General features: G+C 39.1%; 1 protein-coding gene across 3 annotated transcripts in view; it reads left to right on the forward strand.

Annotated features, from left to right (window-relative positions):
* The first annotated feature begins 3,940 nt into the window (after window positions 1-3,940).
* Window positions 3,941-17,911, forward strand: part of CCDC169 (coiled-coil domain containing 169) — a 46,630-nt gene continuing 32,659 nt past the window's right edge. Inside the window, exons 1-4 of one of the 3 annotated variants that reach the window (XM_060637351.3) lie at window positions 3,941-4,171; window positions 5,924-6,003; window positions 14,437-14,547; window positions 14,629-14,669. In XM_060637351.3, coding sequence (XP_060493334.3) covers window positions 4,089-4,171; window positions 5,924-6,003; window positions 14,437-14,547; window positions 14,629-14,669 — 315 coding nt within the window. In that variant the 5' untranslated portion in view covers window positions 3,941-4,088. The remainder of the gene's footprint in view (window positions 4,172-5,923; window positions 6,004-14,436; window positions 14,548-14,628; window positions 14,670-17,911) is intronic. The other 2 variants (XM_060637353.3, XM_060637352.3) reach the window with 2 other exon arrangements.

Here is a 17,911-nt window from a genome sequence, read left to right on the forward strand (position 1 = left end):
CAGAATCTGAAGCAGGCTCGAGGCTCTGAGCTGTCAGCACAGAGCCCAACATGGGGCTCGAACTCACAAATCGTGAGATCATGACCTGGGCCAAAGTCAGAGGCTTAACCTACTGAGCCACCCAAGCGCCACTAAATTTTTCAATATGAACAGATATTTCTCCAAAGAAGACAACAAAACTGGCCTAGATGAGATACCACCTAACACCTGTCTGAATGACTAAAATAAAAAAAACACAAGAAACAAGTACAGCAAGGATTTGAGAAAAGGGAACCCTCATGGATTGTTGGTAGGAATGAAAACTGGTATAGCCACTGTGGACCACAGCATAGAGATTCCTCAAAAAACTAAAAATAGGGGCGCCTGGGTGGCTCAGTCGGTTGAGCATCTGACTTCGGCTCAGGTCATGATCTCGAAGTCTGTGAGTTCAAGCCCCGCGTAGGACTCTGTGCTGACAGCTCAGAGTCTGGAGCCTGCTTCAGATTCTGTGTCTCCCTCTCTCTGCCCCTCCCCTGCTCATGCTCATGCTCTTTCTCTGTCAAAAATAAATAAACATTAAAAAAAAAACAACTAAAAATAGAACTACCATATTATCCAGTAATTCTACTACTGGGTATTGACCCAAAGAATGCAAAAATACTAATTTGAAAAGATATATGCACCCCCATGTTTATTGCAGCATTATTTACAATAGCCAAATTATGGAAGCAGCCCAAGTGTCCATTGATAGATGAATGAAGATGTATATATATACAATGCAGAAGTACTCAGCCATAAAAAATAATGAAATCTTGCCATTTGCAACAACATGGATGGATCTAGAGGGTATAACACTAAGTGAAATGTCAGAGAAAGACAAATACCATCATATGTGGAATTTAAGAAACAAATGAGCACAGAAGAAAACAAAGAACAGACTTTTAAGTATAAAGAACAAACTGATGGTTACCAGAGGGAAGGTAGGTGGGGGGATGGGTAAAATAGATGAAGGGGATTAAGAGCACACTGTGATGAGCACTGAGTAATGTATATAATTGTTGAATCACTATATTGTACACCTGAAACTAATATACCGTATGCTAACTTTACTGGAATTAAAATTGAAATTAAAAACAATTTAAAAGCCATGCATATCAGAGGAGTGAGGGTTTTTTTGTAATCTTTTAAATTATTTTTTTAATACAATTTATTGTCAAGTTGGCTAACATACAGTGTATACAGTGTGTTGTTGGTTTTGAGGGTAGATTCCCATGATTCATCACTTACATACAACACCCAGTGCTCATCCCAACAAGTGCCCTTCTCAATGCCCATCTCCCATTTTCCCCTCTCCCCCCTACCCCCATCAACCCTCAGTTTGTTCTCTGTATTTAAGAGCCTCTTATGGTTTGCCTCCCTCCCTCTCTGTGACTGTTTTTCCCCCTTCCCTTCCCCCATGGTCTTCTGTTAAGTTTCTCAAGTTCCACATCTGAGTGAAAACATATTTCACTTAGAATAATACCCTCCGGTTCCATCCACGTTGATGCAAATGGCAGGATTTCATTCTTTCACATTACCAAGAGAAATATATATTTATAATATGATGGACATTTAGGTTCTTTCCATAATTTGGCTGTTGTTGAAAGTGCTGCTATAAACATTGGGGTACGTGTGCCCCTATGAATCAGCACCAGAGGCGTGAGTTTTTACATGAAGATGGAAGAGTAGTGATCTGGAAGTAGCATTACAGGTGGAGAGAATTCTTGCTCCTCCTGACCCAAAGAAGCAGGGGGTTCTACAAAGAAACCAGAGAACAAAAACATCAATTCTCGGCTTTTGATATTTCAAAAGCTATTGTTTAGGTGCAAATCATAAAGATTTGGAAGAATAGATAATACATGACTATCCCTCTACCATCCCTATCTCTCTCCCACCCCCACTCCTATAAGTCTATAGGAGAGTCTATAAGAGAGAAGAACTGAGAACTCTGGCCAGGGAAGAAAGGAGAAAGCCCCTAAGGCAGGGAATAGACGCCGGTGAGTGTCTGAGAGGAGACCTGCAACTTGCTCCCCACAACCTGTCCCAGGCTGAGCACAAAAGTGGGAGTGCAGGATTTGCCACACCACTTGAGTAATTGACAGAATTCTTTCATATTACACTTCTTTTTATGTTTTATTTTTATTTTTTTAAGGTTTTATCTTGAGAGCAAGCAGGAGAGGGGAAAGAGAGAGAGAGAGAGAGAGAGAGAGAGAGAGAGAATCCCAAGCAGGTTCTGCACCATCAGCACAGTGCTGGGAGGTGGGGGGTGGAGAGCAGGGCTTGAACTCACAAACTGTGAGATCATGACCTGAGCCAAAACCAAGAGTTGGATGCTCAACCAACTGGGCCACCCAGGTGCCCTTCATATTACACTTCTTTTTAAACTAACTGTAGGTTTTATTTTTTTTAAGTTTATTTATTTCCTAACAGAGAGAGAGAGAGAGAGAGAGAGCTAGGGAGGGGCAGAGAGAGAGGGAGACACAGATTCCGAAGCTGACTCCAGACTCTGAGCTGTCAGCACAGAGCCTGATGCAGGGCTCAAACTCATGAACTGTGAGTTCATGACCTAGGCTGAAGTCGGACGATTAACCGACTGAGCCACCCAGGCGCCCCTGTAGGTTTTATTTTTAAAGCAGTGAACATATTTAGCATCTCTTTGTACGTAATTGATATTAATTGCAGTGGTTCTTCAAAATGCTTAAAATTCTCTTTTGCCTACAAAATCTGGGTTGTTCTTTTGGACATTAAACATGTTATCCATCAAATGTGTTACTTACTACATTTATGTTCTATTCAAACAATTCAATTCCAAACTGTCCCCATGCTTAAAATATCCCCCAATATAGAGATTTTTAAACTTCCTGAATCTCTTTTCTCCTTTAAAACCTACTTTCTAATTGAAGACTTTACTTAGCTGCAGCACACATTTAATGAACAATTCTATTTTATACAAACTTTAAGTGTAGCAACCATAGGTCGAAAACTTTTGCTATTTATATTTTTCCCATAAATTATCAACTTTGCAAAAATATGCTGATAAGCAGCAACCAAATGAAACAAGCACTTACCACATGTGCTTTTTATGCTTAAAAAAGAAATTGTCGTTTATTAGCATAACCAGTACATAACTACTAAGGGTCCCTCTTCTCAGCAGTAAAGATGAAGCAGTAAGCAAAATAAATTCTGTACCAGAGTACTAGTGCTGATTTCTGTCAGACAACAGGGTCTCACATTCACACTTCTCAAACTGATTCACAGTAGGGAAAATGCACCAGAGAAGTCAAAGGAAAAGGCAGATCAATCTTTCTAGTCAAAGATGGATGGGAGCCAGGGATAATACTAAAGCACAGACCTATCAGGAGCAGAATGCAAACTTTGTGATTACAAATATAAGCTTGAAATTTCAAACTGTAGTGGGCAGCTCTGAGCTATGTCCATGGACAATCAGTCCCCAGATTTGTCAAAACTCAAAGACAGAACAATCTGGACTGGAAACTCAGAGGTCAGGCAGTGCCTTCTCAGGGTCTGCTCCTCCTCACGCTTAACCAGAGCCTTTGGTACTCGGTAAACTGAAGCAAAGAAAGACACAGCCATTCTTGGATTCCGCATTTCCCTAACAAGGGCTAAGAGTAAAGTGAAGAGTGGGCTTGGGTCAGTGTTTAAAACAGCACCGGAGCCAATGGTTCCTTACTCCCTTGCAGTCGGCCATATGGCTGGTGCACGTGCCCCCTCCACCAGTTTGGGAAAAGGAATGAGGCCGCAGGTTTCGGGCACTGAGGAACTTTTCTCGACGAAGTGTTCCCGGGGCAGCGAGACCTCTTTCTGTTTTAGCAGCACTCCAAGGCTCAGCCTGCGTACTGCTCCCCGACTCGCTCGGAATGCCCTTCGCGGCTCCCGGGCAACGTCCTGTGACGTCACCGCGAGGCGCCGAGAGCGGGCGACTGTGAGTCAGTAAACCTTAGTGACAGCTCGAGACAATGCCCTCACGTTCCCAGCTTCTGGGAGGGTGTCAGGTCTTGTGGTGTTAGCTGTAAGAGGGGAAGGGCGTGGGACGTTTCTGAACTGACACTATGGAGGAAGGAAGAGGCGCCAACTTCGAAGGCGTGAGCACCGACCGCCTTGAAAAGGAGTTACTGGAAGAAATCCGTCAGAAGTGAGTTGAAGGGCGGCGCGCGGACTTTCGCGCACGTGTAGGGTTCAGGTACACGTAGCTCAAGGAAATGCACCTGTGTGTGCTCCGCCCTTCAAAGCTGAAGCCCCTGAGGTCAATGTGACACAAGCAGTGTGATTAATACCCGGGGAGATCAGGCGACATCTAAAATCAGTGTTTTATAGGAAAGATTCATTTGCTTCTTTGATTAAGCATTTGGTATTAGAAATAGGCAGATTTTGAGATAGGATTTTCTGTCTTTAGGATCAGATCAGATGGGAGTGTATTGTGTGCGTATACTGTAATGCTAACCTATGTGTCTGGTTTTCATGTTCCACTAAATTCAGCTTTTCTGTTTCAAATTCCAAAGGTTTTGTTTAGTTATGCTTATCTTTCATCCCATCCCTTTAGAAGAACTTAAAAAATGGTGGCATTTTGTAAAAATGACGCCTCTCCTATATACTTAAAAATACTCAATATTATACTTCATATTAAATCTTTGAAACACTTTAAGTTTTTTTTTTTTTTTTTAATAACCCCAGTCCCACCAGCCAGCCCCACAAGATTTAGACCCTCTTATGTGCCCTAAAGCTTCCTGAGCTTTCCTCTATTGTGGCTCCAGCCACACTATTTTAGTTAGTTATTTCTTGATCTGGTACTAAACCATAAACATTCTGGGGACAGGTTGTATGTTCCCTTAGTCAGTAGACTATAAGAGCAAGTACTTAGAGGAATCCTGCATAAATTCAAATCCCAGCTCTTATCACTTAGTAAGTACCTGATCTTGGGCCAGTTAATGAACCACTAAGCTTCAATTTTCCGAACTCTAAGATAGGTGTAAGAACTATTACACTTGATGTGGTTGTTGGCAGGATTGAGTGAAAAGAATGTAAAGCGCTTCTCATCCGCTTATAATAAGCATTCAGTGGAAGCCGCTGCTGTTGCTATTGTTCAGTTCACTTATTCACTGTAGTATTTTAAGCATTTGGCACAATGCTTTGACATAATAGGCAACCAAAAATACATAGTGCATAAATGATTCGGTCATCAAATTAAAAAAAAAAACATTTTTATGTTATTTTATTTTTGACAAAGAGAGAGAGAGAGATAGCATGAACGGGGGAGGGTCAGAGAGAGAGGGAGACACAGAATCTGAAACAGTCTCCAGGCTCTGAGCTGTCAGCACAGAGCCAGACTCGGGGCTTGAACTCACAGACCGCGAGATCATGACCTGAGCCGAAGTCGGACGCTTAACCGACTGACCCACCCAGGTGCCCCTTGGTCATCAAATTTTAATAGTTAATGTGCTAATTTACTAATGTCCTAAATACATCATCTCTGGAATGCTGTTTGTATGTGTGTGTATATGTGTGGGGTTTTTTTTTTTTATTAGTGTTTCTTTTTTCCTCTTTGTTTCAGATTATCAGTTGTTACCTAGCTATTCCGTTCTCCAATAAATTGCAGTTCATTTGCTGGTCTTTGAGAAGCCAGATAACAACTTCTTGGGATCATATTTAAGTTAAGAGTAAAGGGTTTCTAATGGTCACTTGGAGGCCTCTGAGCCTTAGTGCATATTAGTGTCCTTGTCGACCTTGGTAATCAGAAGCCTCCATTTGCCTGATTTCTGATTGTCAACCATGCCTTCAATTAGAGACATTTCATAATAAATTGTTCCTAAAGTAGTTGTGCATTGATATGTGTTATTCTTTTCATGTTATAATTGGATCATAATTAACAAGATATTTGTAATAATAGGGATATAGTGCAACTATCAATGCTTGAAATAATACACAAGATAGAGGAACTGGAAGCCAAACTTAATACTGATGACAAAGGTATGTAAATAAATATTTTTATATGTGACTCTGGTATAATTATTGTTTATTTTGCCAAGATACTGGTAGTGCATTAAATTAAATACAGGAAATAGTAGTACCAAGATCTCAGCACTGCTTTTTGGCAGCATTAATAATTTATTAATTATTAGGCTTTAAAGCCAATATTTTCTTTTTTTCAATTTTTTTATGTTTATTTTTGAGAGCGAGAGTGAGAGAGAGCATGAGTTGGGGAGGAGCAGAGAGAGAGAGGGAGACACAGAATCCGAAGCAGGCTCCAAGCTCTGAGCTGTTAGCACAGAGCCCAATGCAGGGCTCGAACCCATGAACCATGAGATCATGACCTGAGCCGAAGTCAGATGTTTAACCAACTGAGCCACCCAGGCACCCCTAAAACTAATATTTCCAATGTCAAACGTGTTACTGCATAATTATTCACCTACTTACAACCTCAAAATGTTCATTAGTTAGCAAAACTTTTGTTACATGACATCAATACATTATTGTTTTTGGTAGATAATAAAATACAAATTTTCTATTTAACTTAATACCTCTCATATCTTAACTTCTGTATTTGGCCATAACTTTAAAATCTTTATCTAGGTTTTGGCTATTTGTGTTGAAGGAATGGTGGACGAGCGCTGTGCACACACACACATCTGCACACTCACATACCCACATATCTTTAAAACTTAAAATGTATGTAAGATACTAATTCATTCCACAAATATTGAGACCTGCCATATTTCAACACATTGAATGGAAGACCTTTCTTTTCCCTGTTCTAAAAAGGTTTACTGACTATTGGGAGAAAGTATCAAACTAAAATATGAATATGAGAAGGGATGTAACTTCTGCATGAGGAGGAAACCCAGTTAAGGAAACCTAACACAATTTAGATGAAGGCATAAAGACAGCCTTTCCAGAGGAGGCAGTGCTTGAACCGAATGCTAAAGAACAGTAGGGTTTTATTAAGCTTATGGGGGTGGACTTTGGTTCTTAAACCCATTTATAGTTTTCTATTGGGGAAGCCATGAACAAAAAGAATTAGTAACTATATAGGAAATAAAATGCTACTTTTCTTAAGTACCCAAGGCTCTTTTAAAGCTTGATTGGAGAACACTTCTTTGTCCCAATTCTGAAGTAGCTTCCTACGTTTTCACATCTGGGCTATAACTGTATCTGGGCTATAACTGGCTCTGTGGCAGGTGGACTGGGAGTACACTTACCAAGTAGGTGAAGTGGCAAGGCTAGCTGAATTTTCTCATCTATCCAGTTACAGGCAAAACGGGTCACCCTCACAGATATGCATGCAATGAATAACCATGCCCACTAGTAAAATGTAAGCCCAACAAATTGTATTACGAGCAAATCTTCTCATGGGGAGGAGCTGGATTAAAAAAAAGACAACATACAAGAAGTTAAACGGCATTCCCTACTAATGTAATGGGAAATACATTAGTAGCCAAGATGATAGACAAAAGGTCCATATTTTGACTACATTTATATCCTCTGCAATTCAATTAGAAAAAAATGAAGTTCTCAGTAATAAATATGAGTAGAACAGAGAGAATTCATGAGTATGGAAAATATCCAACTTGTTTTTTCCTCAAAGAAATTTGAATTGAATTGAAACACATACAATTTGTTGCCTATTGAAGAAGTAGAGTTTTTGTTTGTTTGTTTTGTTTTTTTTTTAAGTGAAATTGGAACTTTATAAATTACTTTATAAATTACTGTTAGCAACGTAGTGCTACCCTTTTGGAGAACAGTTTTGTGGTAAATTGCTGCTGCTGCTGCTGCTGCTGGTGATGATGGAAAAGAAGAAGAATAAAATAATGACAATATCAACTAACTCTTAAAGCATTTTGTGTGTGCCCTGCACTGTTCTGAGTATTTTGTATATTTTAATGAATCCTCCCAATATCCTATAATTTAGGAACTTGAATTGTCCTTGTTTTATTTCATTATTTTATAAAGTTTATTTATTTATTTTGAGAAAGAGAGTGTGTGCGTGAGCAGGAGAGGGGCAGAGAAAGAGAGAGAAAATCCCAAGCAGGCTTCTTACTGTCAGCACTGAACCTGACTCGGCTCAGTCTCACGAATTGTGAGATCATGACCCGAGCTGAAATCAAGAATCGGACAAAGTTTAGCTGACTGAGCCACCCAAGCACCCCTGACCTTATTTTAGATATGAGAAATTGAGGTGCAGGATAGGTAACTTGCTCAAGATCACATAAATAAGCTAGCGGGTGGTAGAGACATGACTCAAACTCACTAGTCCTACTTTGGGGATATTTTTCCTCATGAAATCTGAAAATTTGGTGGGGAGTCAGCTTCACCATAGGAGTTACTCTTTGCCTCATTGTATCCTCTCCTTTGTTGACACATAGGTATTTTTGTTCATGCTGTTCTTGCTGCTTGAATATCCTTTCTCACCTCCTCTGGCTTGGAACAGGTGCCATTTCCCCCGAGAGCATTTCTTGACCCTCTTCAATCTTGACCTCCCTACCTCTCAGCGGCTTCTGCCACCTTCCACATTGGATGTCCTTTTGTATGTTCCATCGCATCCACTTAACCAATAGTCTCAAATGTTCTGGCTGTATGTTTCCCCTCACCACCACTTGTCCTACTGCTAATTGACTGCTGGGGCTGTGTCTATTTTATTTTTGTATCCCTAGTGCCCAGTACAGTGTCATATATTAGGCTTTTTCCTTTCCTTGTTATCATTTTCTTATTTTACAGAGTCTTTTCAAGTCAACATAACTTCATCACTATTATCATTATAAATACAATGACCAATACAATTAAATATGACTGAACTTAATAAGTCTGTGTAGGGTCAAGTTTCAACCAATTCAACTGTGTTCTTTTTTAACACTTTAAAATGTATTATTTGGCATTGTTGCTTAGTGGGCTTTGTTTTTGTTAACACTGCTATCTCTCTTAGACCCCCCCCCCACCCCCCCAAAAAATCCACATCTAAAAGATAGGGTTTCACCTATCTCAAGGGTTTCTCTTGCTTTATGAACTTCCTCTTACAATGTCAATTCATAAAATTGACCATGAATCAAACTTCTAGAATGTTTCCATTTTTGGTTTGATTTTGCTTTTTCTTGTACTGATCCTAGACAAGATCCCTCTTTGAGATTGCAAAGCAATTTTATTTTTCCTTTACAAATCAGTGCTTATTTTTTGTTTGTTTTTAGAGTTACTGAAGGAGTATTACTCAGGATATTTTTCCACCAAGAGACACAAATGTTTCTGCTAAATTTTTATCCTCATAGTCTGTATTTTATTTTATTTTTGTATTTTTAATTAATTAATTGAGAGAGAGAGAGAGAGAGCGCAAGCAGGGGAGGGGCAGAAAGAGAGGGAGACAGGGGATCCAAAGCAGGCTCTGTGCTGACAGCAGAGAGCTCAGTGAGGGGCTTGAACTTATGAACCATGAGATCATGACTTGAGCTGAAGACAGAGGCTTAACCGACTGAGCCACCCAGGTGCCCCTCATCGTCTGTATTTTATTTTTTTAATGTTTATTTTTGAGGCAGGGGGGAGAGAGACAGAGAGGGAGTGGGGGTGGGACAGAGAGAGAGGGAGACACAGAATCCAAAGCAGTCTCCAGGCTCTGAGCTCTCAGCACACAGCCTGACATGGGGCTTGAACTCATGACCTAAGCCAAAGTTGGACACCCAACTGACTGAGCCACCTAGGCGCCCCAGTCTGTATTTTAAATACTGGTGTATTATAAGTGTATTGTAGGCGGGGCGCCTGGGTGGCGCAGTCGGTTAAGCGTCCGACTTCAGCCAGGTCACGATCTCGCGGTCCGTCAGTTCGAGCCCCGCGTCAGGCTCTGGGCTGATGGCTCGGAGCCTGGAGCCTGTTTCTGATTCTGTGTCTCCCTCTCTCTCTGCCCCTCCCCCGTTCATGCTCTGTCTCTCTCTGTCCCAAAAATAAATAAAAAACGTTGGAAAAAAAAAGTAAGTGTATTGTAGGCCTTGATACATTGGCTGCTGTTGTGCTCAAGATCAGGAAGCGTCTATTTTGATGTCGAGTTTATTGTGGCTGTCTCAAAGATAGCACTACATCTCTTATTTGGGTTAGTTTCAGATGTCTCTTAACTTCCCTTAGTATCAAGACTATTAAAAAAAACTTGCTATTTTTTTAAATTGTATTTTTTTTTAATCTAAAATATTTTTGAGAGAGAGAGAGAGTGGGAGAGAAGGACAGAGTGAAAGAGAGAGGAAGAGAGGGAGTGAGGGAGAATCTCAAACACGCTACAGACTCAGTGCAGAGCCCGACACAGGGCTCGATCCCATGACCCCAGGATCATGACCTGAGCTGAAATCAAGAGTTGGACACTCAACCGACTGAGCCACTCAAACACCCTGAAAAACTTGCTATTTTTTACTGCCATTCTTCTTCCCTGTTGAAAACATACTTTATTTATTTAAGTATTTATTTTTTTAACGTTTATTTATTTTTGAGACAGAGAGAGACAGAGAGTGAACGGGGGAGGGGCAGAGAGAGAGGGAGACACAGAATCGGAAGCAGGCTCCAGGCTCTGAGCCATCAGCCCAGGGCCCGACGCGGGCCTCGAACTCACGGACCGCGAGATTGTGACCTGAGCTGAAGTCGGACGCTTAACCGACTGCGCCACCCAGGCGCCCCTGAAAACATACTTTAAACATTATTGCATTTTAAAGATGGATGGGGCGCCTGGGTGGCTCAGTGGCTTGAGCGTCTGACTTCGGCTTAGGTCATGATCTACTGGTTTGTGAGTTCAAGCCCCACATTGGGCTCTGTGCTGACAGATCAGAGCCTGGAGCCTACATCAGATTCTGTGTCTCCCTCTCTCTACCCCTCCCTCGCTCGCACTCTGTCTCTCTCTATCTCTCTCAAAAATGAATAAACATTAAAAATTTTTTTTAAAATAAATAAAGATGGATAAAGAATTATGCAAAAATTGTAAACCTTAATATTTTGGGTACTTTTGGGTTATCACAGAAGAAAGTGTGGTAGGGAAAGAAATAATCAGTGTGGTCCTTTTTCAAAAAAGGAAATACTTGATAAGTAGGAAGTTGATGTGATTTGTGGGAGCCAATGCTGTTTTGTGAAAAGTAAACAATTTTATTAATCTCCAGTTTTGTGGGCCTCCATCCACTTGTTAAGGAATCAGAAATTATAACACATTTTTGTATTATCCATGTAAATCAGTGATGGCTGCAGGTTTTGGTAAGTTATATAGTCCTCATTTTTATGCACTTGAATGTTAATTGATTAATTGTTAATTAATGAATTATTAATAATGTACACATTGTCTTCCCAGGGTTAGGGACATAATTTACCTGGAACAAATCAATGTTTTATTTAACTGTTTGATAGATCTGTCTTGTCTTTTCCTGTCAGTTCAACAACAGAAACTGATCAGTTGGGCTCAGTTAGTTTATACATCTTAAGATTTTTCTAAAATAGATTCTTCTGTTTTCTGTGTCTTCTTCCTCATAGCAAGATCAAAACAGCAATGAATACACTCTCAGGTCAACTTTGGCAAAGTGGCAGTAATTAATGCAGGCAGGATAGATTAGATTTAGATATGAACTCATTGCAAAAATATCAAACAAAGGTTATTCCAAATTAACTCTGGACATCAGTCCCAGTGATTACCCAATAGTCTAGACAGCTTAAGAACAGTGTATTCTTTGCTCTGAACAGATTAATTTGTACTCTATTAAGAAGTTGACCTAGAATTAGCCAAGCTTGCTTTCATATCTGCTCTGGCTGACTTATCCATTAGGCACAGTCGGGACATTATTAAGGTCCCTTGATGTTACTTTTAGAGGCCAATGAGATATTTTATTTTAAAATCAGAAGAAAAAAATGAATATGATCCAGTCTGGATTATGTTTGTCTTTATACCAACATAGTAGTAAAATAGAATTTTTAATATTTTTTTTTTAATGGAGGAAGAGGCCCACTAAGGCAACAGGGTCAAGGTCCCATGAAAGTCCCAATGTGACCCTACTACAGTAGCATCAAGACTATTTTTTCTCCTTTTTTAATAAACACTACTGTTTTACAATTTTCTCCTTTAATTCAACAGTCAGTATGCTTACTCTTTGTCTTTTGTCCCCTACAATGCAGAGCCGTCTGTATACACTGAAGGAGTTACACATTTGAGTGTGTATGTTTGAGGTCAGTTCACCACACTGGGGGATGTGAACATTGACATCATTACCTCCAAGGCGTTGCACTTATTAACATTAATACATGATAGTATACTATTAGGTTTACTTGCATTTGAGGATCTCTAGATCAGTAATATTTTTAAAGTGGAGGCAAACATTTATAAACTATAGTCAGATGTATTCAGAATGACTTACGTTCTTAATGTTTCAGTAACTGTTCTGATTTTGCTCTGAAGTCCCCATTCCCATGGTGGGAAAAGGGGTCCCAACAAAGGGAGACTTCAGCTAGTCGGTTATACAGATAACTCCATCTATTTGGACTCTGGTATCTTTTGGATAAATGTTCAGTCTCTCTTCTCTTTCAGGCTTCTCTTCAGGCTTCTCTTTTCTTGTTCCCTAATGCATTTGGACTAATGACTTTCAACTTTAGTTTGGGAGGGTGATTTGCTAGAGATGAGGGGGCTAAGGGAGACATGTGTGGCTGCATTGAGAAAGTTGAGGCCAGTAGTATGTGCTACTACTCTTTCTGCTTAGACTCCTCTGTCAACTATTATGGAGCAGAAATCGCCTCATAAATGTAAAGCGCATTTAAAGTTTAGAAGCAAGCTATCTTTTTTTTCTCTATATAAAGTGTGACTTTCAAGATAAAATAAAATTAGCTTTGGGCCCTGAAGCCGACCAAAGATGTTTAAATTCTAGGCTGTATTCTCCTCCTCTCCTGTAGCAATAAGACAAATGTTTTGGCCTTAATAGCCAAAGGGGTTTGGTGAAAGAAACCTGTTTACAGACAAGAGAAGATGCCTGAATAGGCAGCTACATGTATTTGCATAGCAATTAACAAGATACACTTTTGGGGTACCTGAGTGGCTCAGTCGGTTAAGTGTCTGACTCTTGATTTTGGCCCAGGTCATAATCTCATGGTCATGAGATCAAGCTCCACGTCGGGATCTGTCCTGGATGTGGAGCCTGCTTAGGATTCTCTCTCCCTCTACCCCTCCCCCGCTTGCTTGCTCTCTCTCCAAAAAAGAGGGTACACTTTCAAGTCAGATAAAACCCAGTTCCCTCATCTGTTAGCTTTGTCATCTTAAGAATGTTGTTTGACATCTCTGACCCTTGGTTTCTTCATCTGTATAATAGGTAACTAAGTTTTTTAAAATGAGGAATAGTTACTTAATACATGTAAGGCATTGTGCACTTTATACATAGCAAACAGTCTTCAGACTTTGTTTGCAAAGGAAAGAAAATGAACATGACATTGGATGGAGGGTCAGTATTATTTATGCTGTTATGTATGGATATTTCAAGTTCCTATGAAAGAAACATTTTCCTGATAGTCCCTCTAATAGAATTCTGTATAAAGATACATGAGGAACTAAAGGACAAAGGGGTTAGGGAGTGAGAAGACCAGGAATCACATTAGTCCTAGTGAAGTCTGGCTGGGTGGTAATCCGACTGTGAATCTACTGTCTGCAATCTGAAAGATCCTACATAACAGAGAAATGCATACTTAAAAATTAGTTCACTCTAGGGGCACCTGGGTGGCTCAGTTGGTTAAGTGTCCGACTTTGGCTCAGATCATGATCTTGTGGTTCACAAGCTCAAGCTCTGCTCAAGCTGAGCTTACAGCTCAGAGCCTGGAGCCTGCTTCAGATTCTGTGTCTCCCTCTCTCTCTGCCCCTTCCTTGCTCGCGCGCTCTCTTTCTCAAAATTAAAGAAACAGTTAAAAAAATAAAAAATAAACAAAATGAAAACCCCCAAATCTTAAAAAAAATATTACCTGTCTTTATATTATATTAGAATTAAGTTGTTATATTGACTTAGATGTGTTGGTAGATTATAATATCTATGAATTGCAGTTCAGGTTTATAAGAAGGATGTAAAATATTTTTTTTAAGTAATTTAATCAGGGGCACCTGGGTGGCTCATTTGGTTAAGTGTCTGACTTCAGCTCAGGTCATGATCTCATGGTTTGTGAGTTCAAGCCCCGCATCCAGCTGTGTGCTGACAGCTCAGAGCCTGGAGCCTGCTTCAGATTCTGTGTCTCCCCTCTCTCTGCCCCTCTCCTGCTCATGCTCTGTCTTTCTCTCTCAAAAATAAATTAAAACATTAAAAAAAAATTAGCCACTCTAGTTCGTCTATATTGCTACCAAAGTCAAGTACAGTAAGATTGAGCCAATTAATGGTGGTGTAATGAATAAATGAGAGGTGGCAAAGTGATCTTGATTTTCCCCTCTTTTTCACTCAGGTGGTGAATGGAAAGTTCGTTATGAGACACAACTTGAACTGAATGATCAATTAGAAAAGCAAATTGTTTCTCTAGAAGAGAAAATGAAAAAAATTTGTGGAAATCCTTCAGGTACAGAAGCAACTATATATATGTTTTTAAGTTGATTTAAAAGTGATAGAATATTAATTGTTCATATTTGCTTTGTTGTAGATAGATTGTCTTTTATCCGTGTCTATGAAAAAATGCCAGTGGTGAGTAAAAGCTGGTTAAATAAGAAGAATAATTGAAGGAAAGAAATTATGTACTTTTTTAAAAAATAGATCCTCCCAAACATTTAAAGACTGTATCAAGTGACAAATAAAGTATTTTGTTCATTGGAACGGTTCCTAGGAAGTAAGGAGTTCTGTAGCAAAATCTTCAACTTAATGTCCACCTTATAAAGCTGGGCAGGGTTGCAGGTACAACCAAAATGGAAGAAAAAGAATTTCAATAATCAGGCTGGGTGGCAACACAAGTGTGTTTATTCTGTAACCTAAAAGAGCCTATTAAACACAGAAATACAAATCTTTACCTACGTAAAAACATTTGCATTCCACTTCGTCTGGAATATACATATACACATGTATAGATATACACACATATATATTCACATTAACACACACACACACACTATATATATATATATATATATATATATATATATATATATATAATCCAACAGAGAACCCACAAAATTACCCTATAACATGAAAGAAACCTCATTGAGCTTATCTACCTATTTTTTCTTTGGGCGGCCCTAATGACATCCTTTCCTCCTGATAAATTACTTAAATTCATATGTTTTATATTTTACAAAGAACATTTATTTGTTTTTCATTGATTTAAATGTTTATCCTTTAAAATGTAGAGAAGATCTGATGCATGACTTTTGCTGGGTCTAGAGCATGCTTGGAAATAGCCTTTTCTTTATAACTCATGCTGCATTTTTACTTAAGGAATATTCAGAAAAACATGGAAATATTATTAAAAATCAAGGGTACCTAATATGAAAATGAAAATATAATACTCACTTAAATTGGCAGGATTATAACTCCATGAGATAAAATTTAATATTATTCCTTTTAATACCTGTGACACTAAGCTTAAAATGACTAAGTGAGGGGCACCTGGGTGGCTTAGTCATTTGAGTGTCCAACTCTTGATTTCAGCTCAGGCCATGATCCCAGGGTCATGGGATCCAGCCCTGCATCAGGCTCCATGCTAAGTGTGGAGCCAGCGTAAGATTCTCTCTCTCTCTCTCTCTCTCTCTCTCTCTCTCTGTCTCTCTCTCTCTCCCCTCCTCCTCCACCTCCTCCTCCTCTGCCCCTCTCCCTCTGCCCCTCTCCCTCTGCCCCTCTCCCGCCGCCCTTTCTTCTATCTCTCAAAACAAAAACAAAAAAAATGACTAAGTGATTTGATCAAAATCACACAGTCTGGAAATGTGGAGGTCAATTCTCTTCCTCTAAAAAAAACTTATGCCCATTTGACTACACCATACTATGCCAACAGCCGTTCTATATCACTTACCAGAAGTAACATGTTTTTTAATAGTGGTACATAGAGCACTAAACTGACTGCTATATTCACAGAGGTCCTGGGGACCAGAGCATTTATGGAGATTGCTTTTTGAATAACCAGACCTTTAGTGAAAAATACAGAAAAATCTTGTATTTTTTAAAATAATGATTCAGGAAAGAAATAATCTAATTTGTACACCTCCGTTATTTTCAACCCAGAAATAGCTTTATTACTATGGCTTGGAAAGTCAGGAACATAACATTTTTTCCCCCTACCATAGAGTCATATCCCCATCTTGTGGTATTTAGAAATTGCTGCAAGGGCTATTTTAAGCCTTGTCTTTCTTAACTGTAGATAGAATTTTAATTCTACCTATAGAATATAGAATATAAAATATTCTGGCTCCCTGTTTCTTAATAACTTATCCTCAGTACTAGCTTAAGAAATTGGGTATCTCCAGCCTTATGGAGAGTGGCCACAGGAGCTGCTGTGCCATGGTGCAGTACTCTAGAGCAACCCAAGAAGCATTTGATTGGCTTTCTAACTGGTGCCTCAGACTCCATAACATACTCATGTTGACAAAAAATACATTTCTTCCCTTTGATGAGTTTGTGTTAATGTTGAAAAAAATATGGTCTTCTAAGAGGTTTAGCTCTGGAGACAGATAATTTTATTTCTTTTCAGTAAAGGACTGAAGACATTTTAGAAGAACCAAGAGTAGGGCAGAAAGGAAAGATAATGAAAGTGCAGCTCTTGAGGAGCTGGTTCTCTCTATTTTGGGGGCAGATACCCTGCATGCATGAGTATTTAGGTTTTCTTACACATGGAATCTGGGAGGAGTTTGTCTGAACAGCAGCAGATTAGGAATCTAGCCAAGGAGCTGGTGATAGAAGTAGCCAACTACTGAGCAAAAAGCATCGGGATCCAAGAATCTGATATCCAATGACAAAATCTTTTATTCAAGGTTAAAAGAGAATATATTAAGTCTTATTCTTTATATAAAAACACTATTTATGAAATTCAGATATATACTCTATGAAATGCAGACATTTTTGGTTTCCTATTAGGTTGATAATTGGAGAAAAGGGTTTAAATTGTTTTTTGGGCAGGGATAGAATATGAAATGAAACACTTTTTATAAATTTACTGATTCTTAATCTTTGTTGTAGATTGTTTAGTCTTTAGGAGTAACCTATACAGACATACATAAGAAACTGTCAGTTTGTGTCAGTTTGTCATTGTCATTGTCATTGATGTCAGTTTGAATACCAATTTTGACTAACTTCAAATTGCAAGTTTGTGTATGGGCAAAACAGGGGTGAATACTAATTTATGACCAGTATATATGTCATTTAAAAAAATGTTATCATTTAGAAAAAAATATATAAAATATTAAGTAAGTAATTTACAAACTGGGTCATAAAAGTGGACTTGATTTTAGTATTCTAGAAAAAGTATTCACTTAAGTGAGAATGAAGTTCTGGTCCTTGTTCTGATACAGAATGGTCAAGCCCTCAACCTTTTTGAAGATTATTTTTCTCACCCGCAGGTACTATATAGATTAGGTAATCTTTAAAGTGCCTTTCAGCAGTATAATTTGTTAGAATTTAATTTTAGCAAGATATTTCAGTAAAGGGTTACATTTGGTTGCGTGTAAAAGAAAGGCTTAAACCAGTAAGGTGTTTGGTTTTGTTTTCTCATGTAACAGGAAGTGTTAGAGGGATGCAGTTGGGGTTGGTATAATGGCTCCTCCAGACTCTTGACTCTCCACTCGGTCCTTTAATGAGTGGTTTTTGTCCAGCATGGTCACAAGATGGCTGCTTCACTTTCTCACCTGCTTTACCTTCTCTTTCAAAGAAAGAAGTAGATGAAGGGAAAAGGGCAAAGGTGAAGGCCAGTCAAGCCTGTTTTCTTTCAAAGTATTTTCCAACGTGCT

Source organism: Panthera onca, chromosome A1 (genome assembly GCF_046562875.1).
Source record: "Panthera onca isolate mPanOnc1 chromosome A1, mPanOnc1 haplotype 2, whole genome shotgun sequence".
NCBI lineage: Eukaryota > Metazoa > Chordata > Mammalia > Carnivora > Felidae > Panthera > Panthera onca.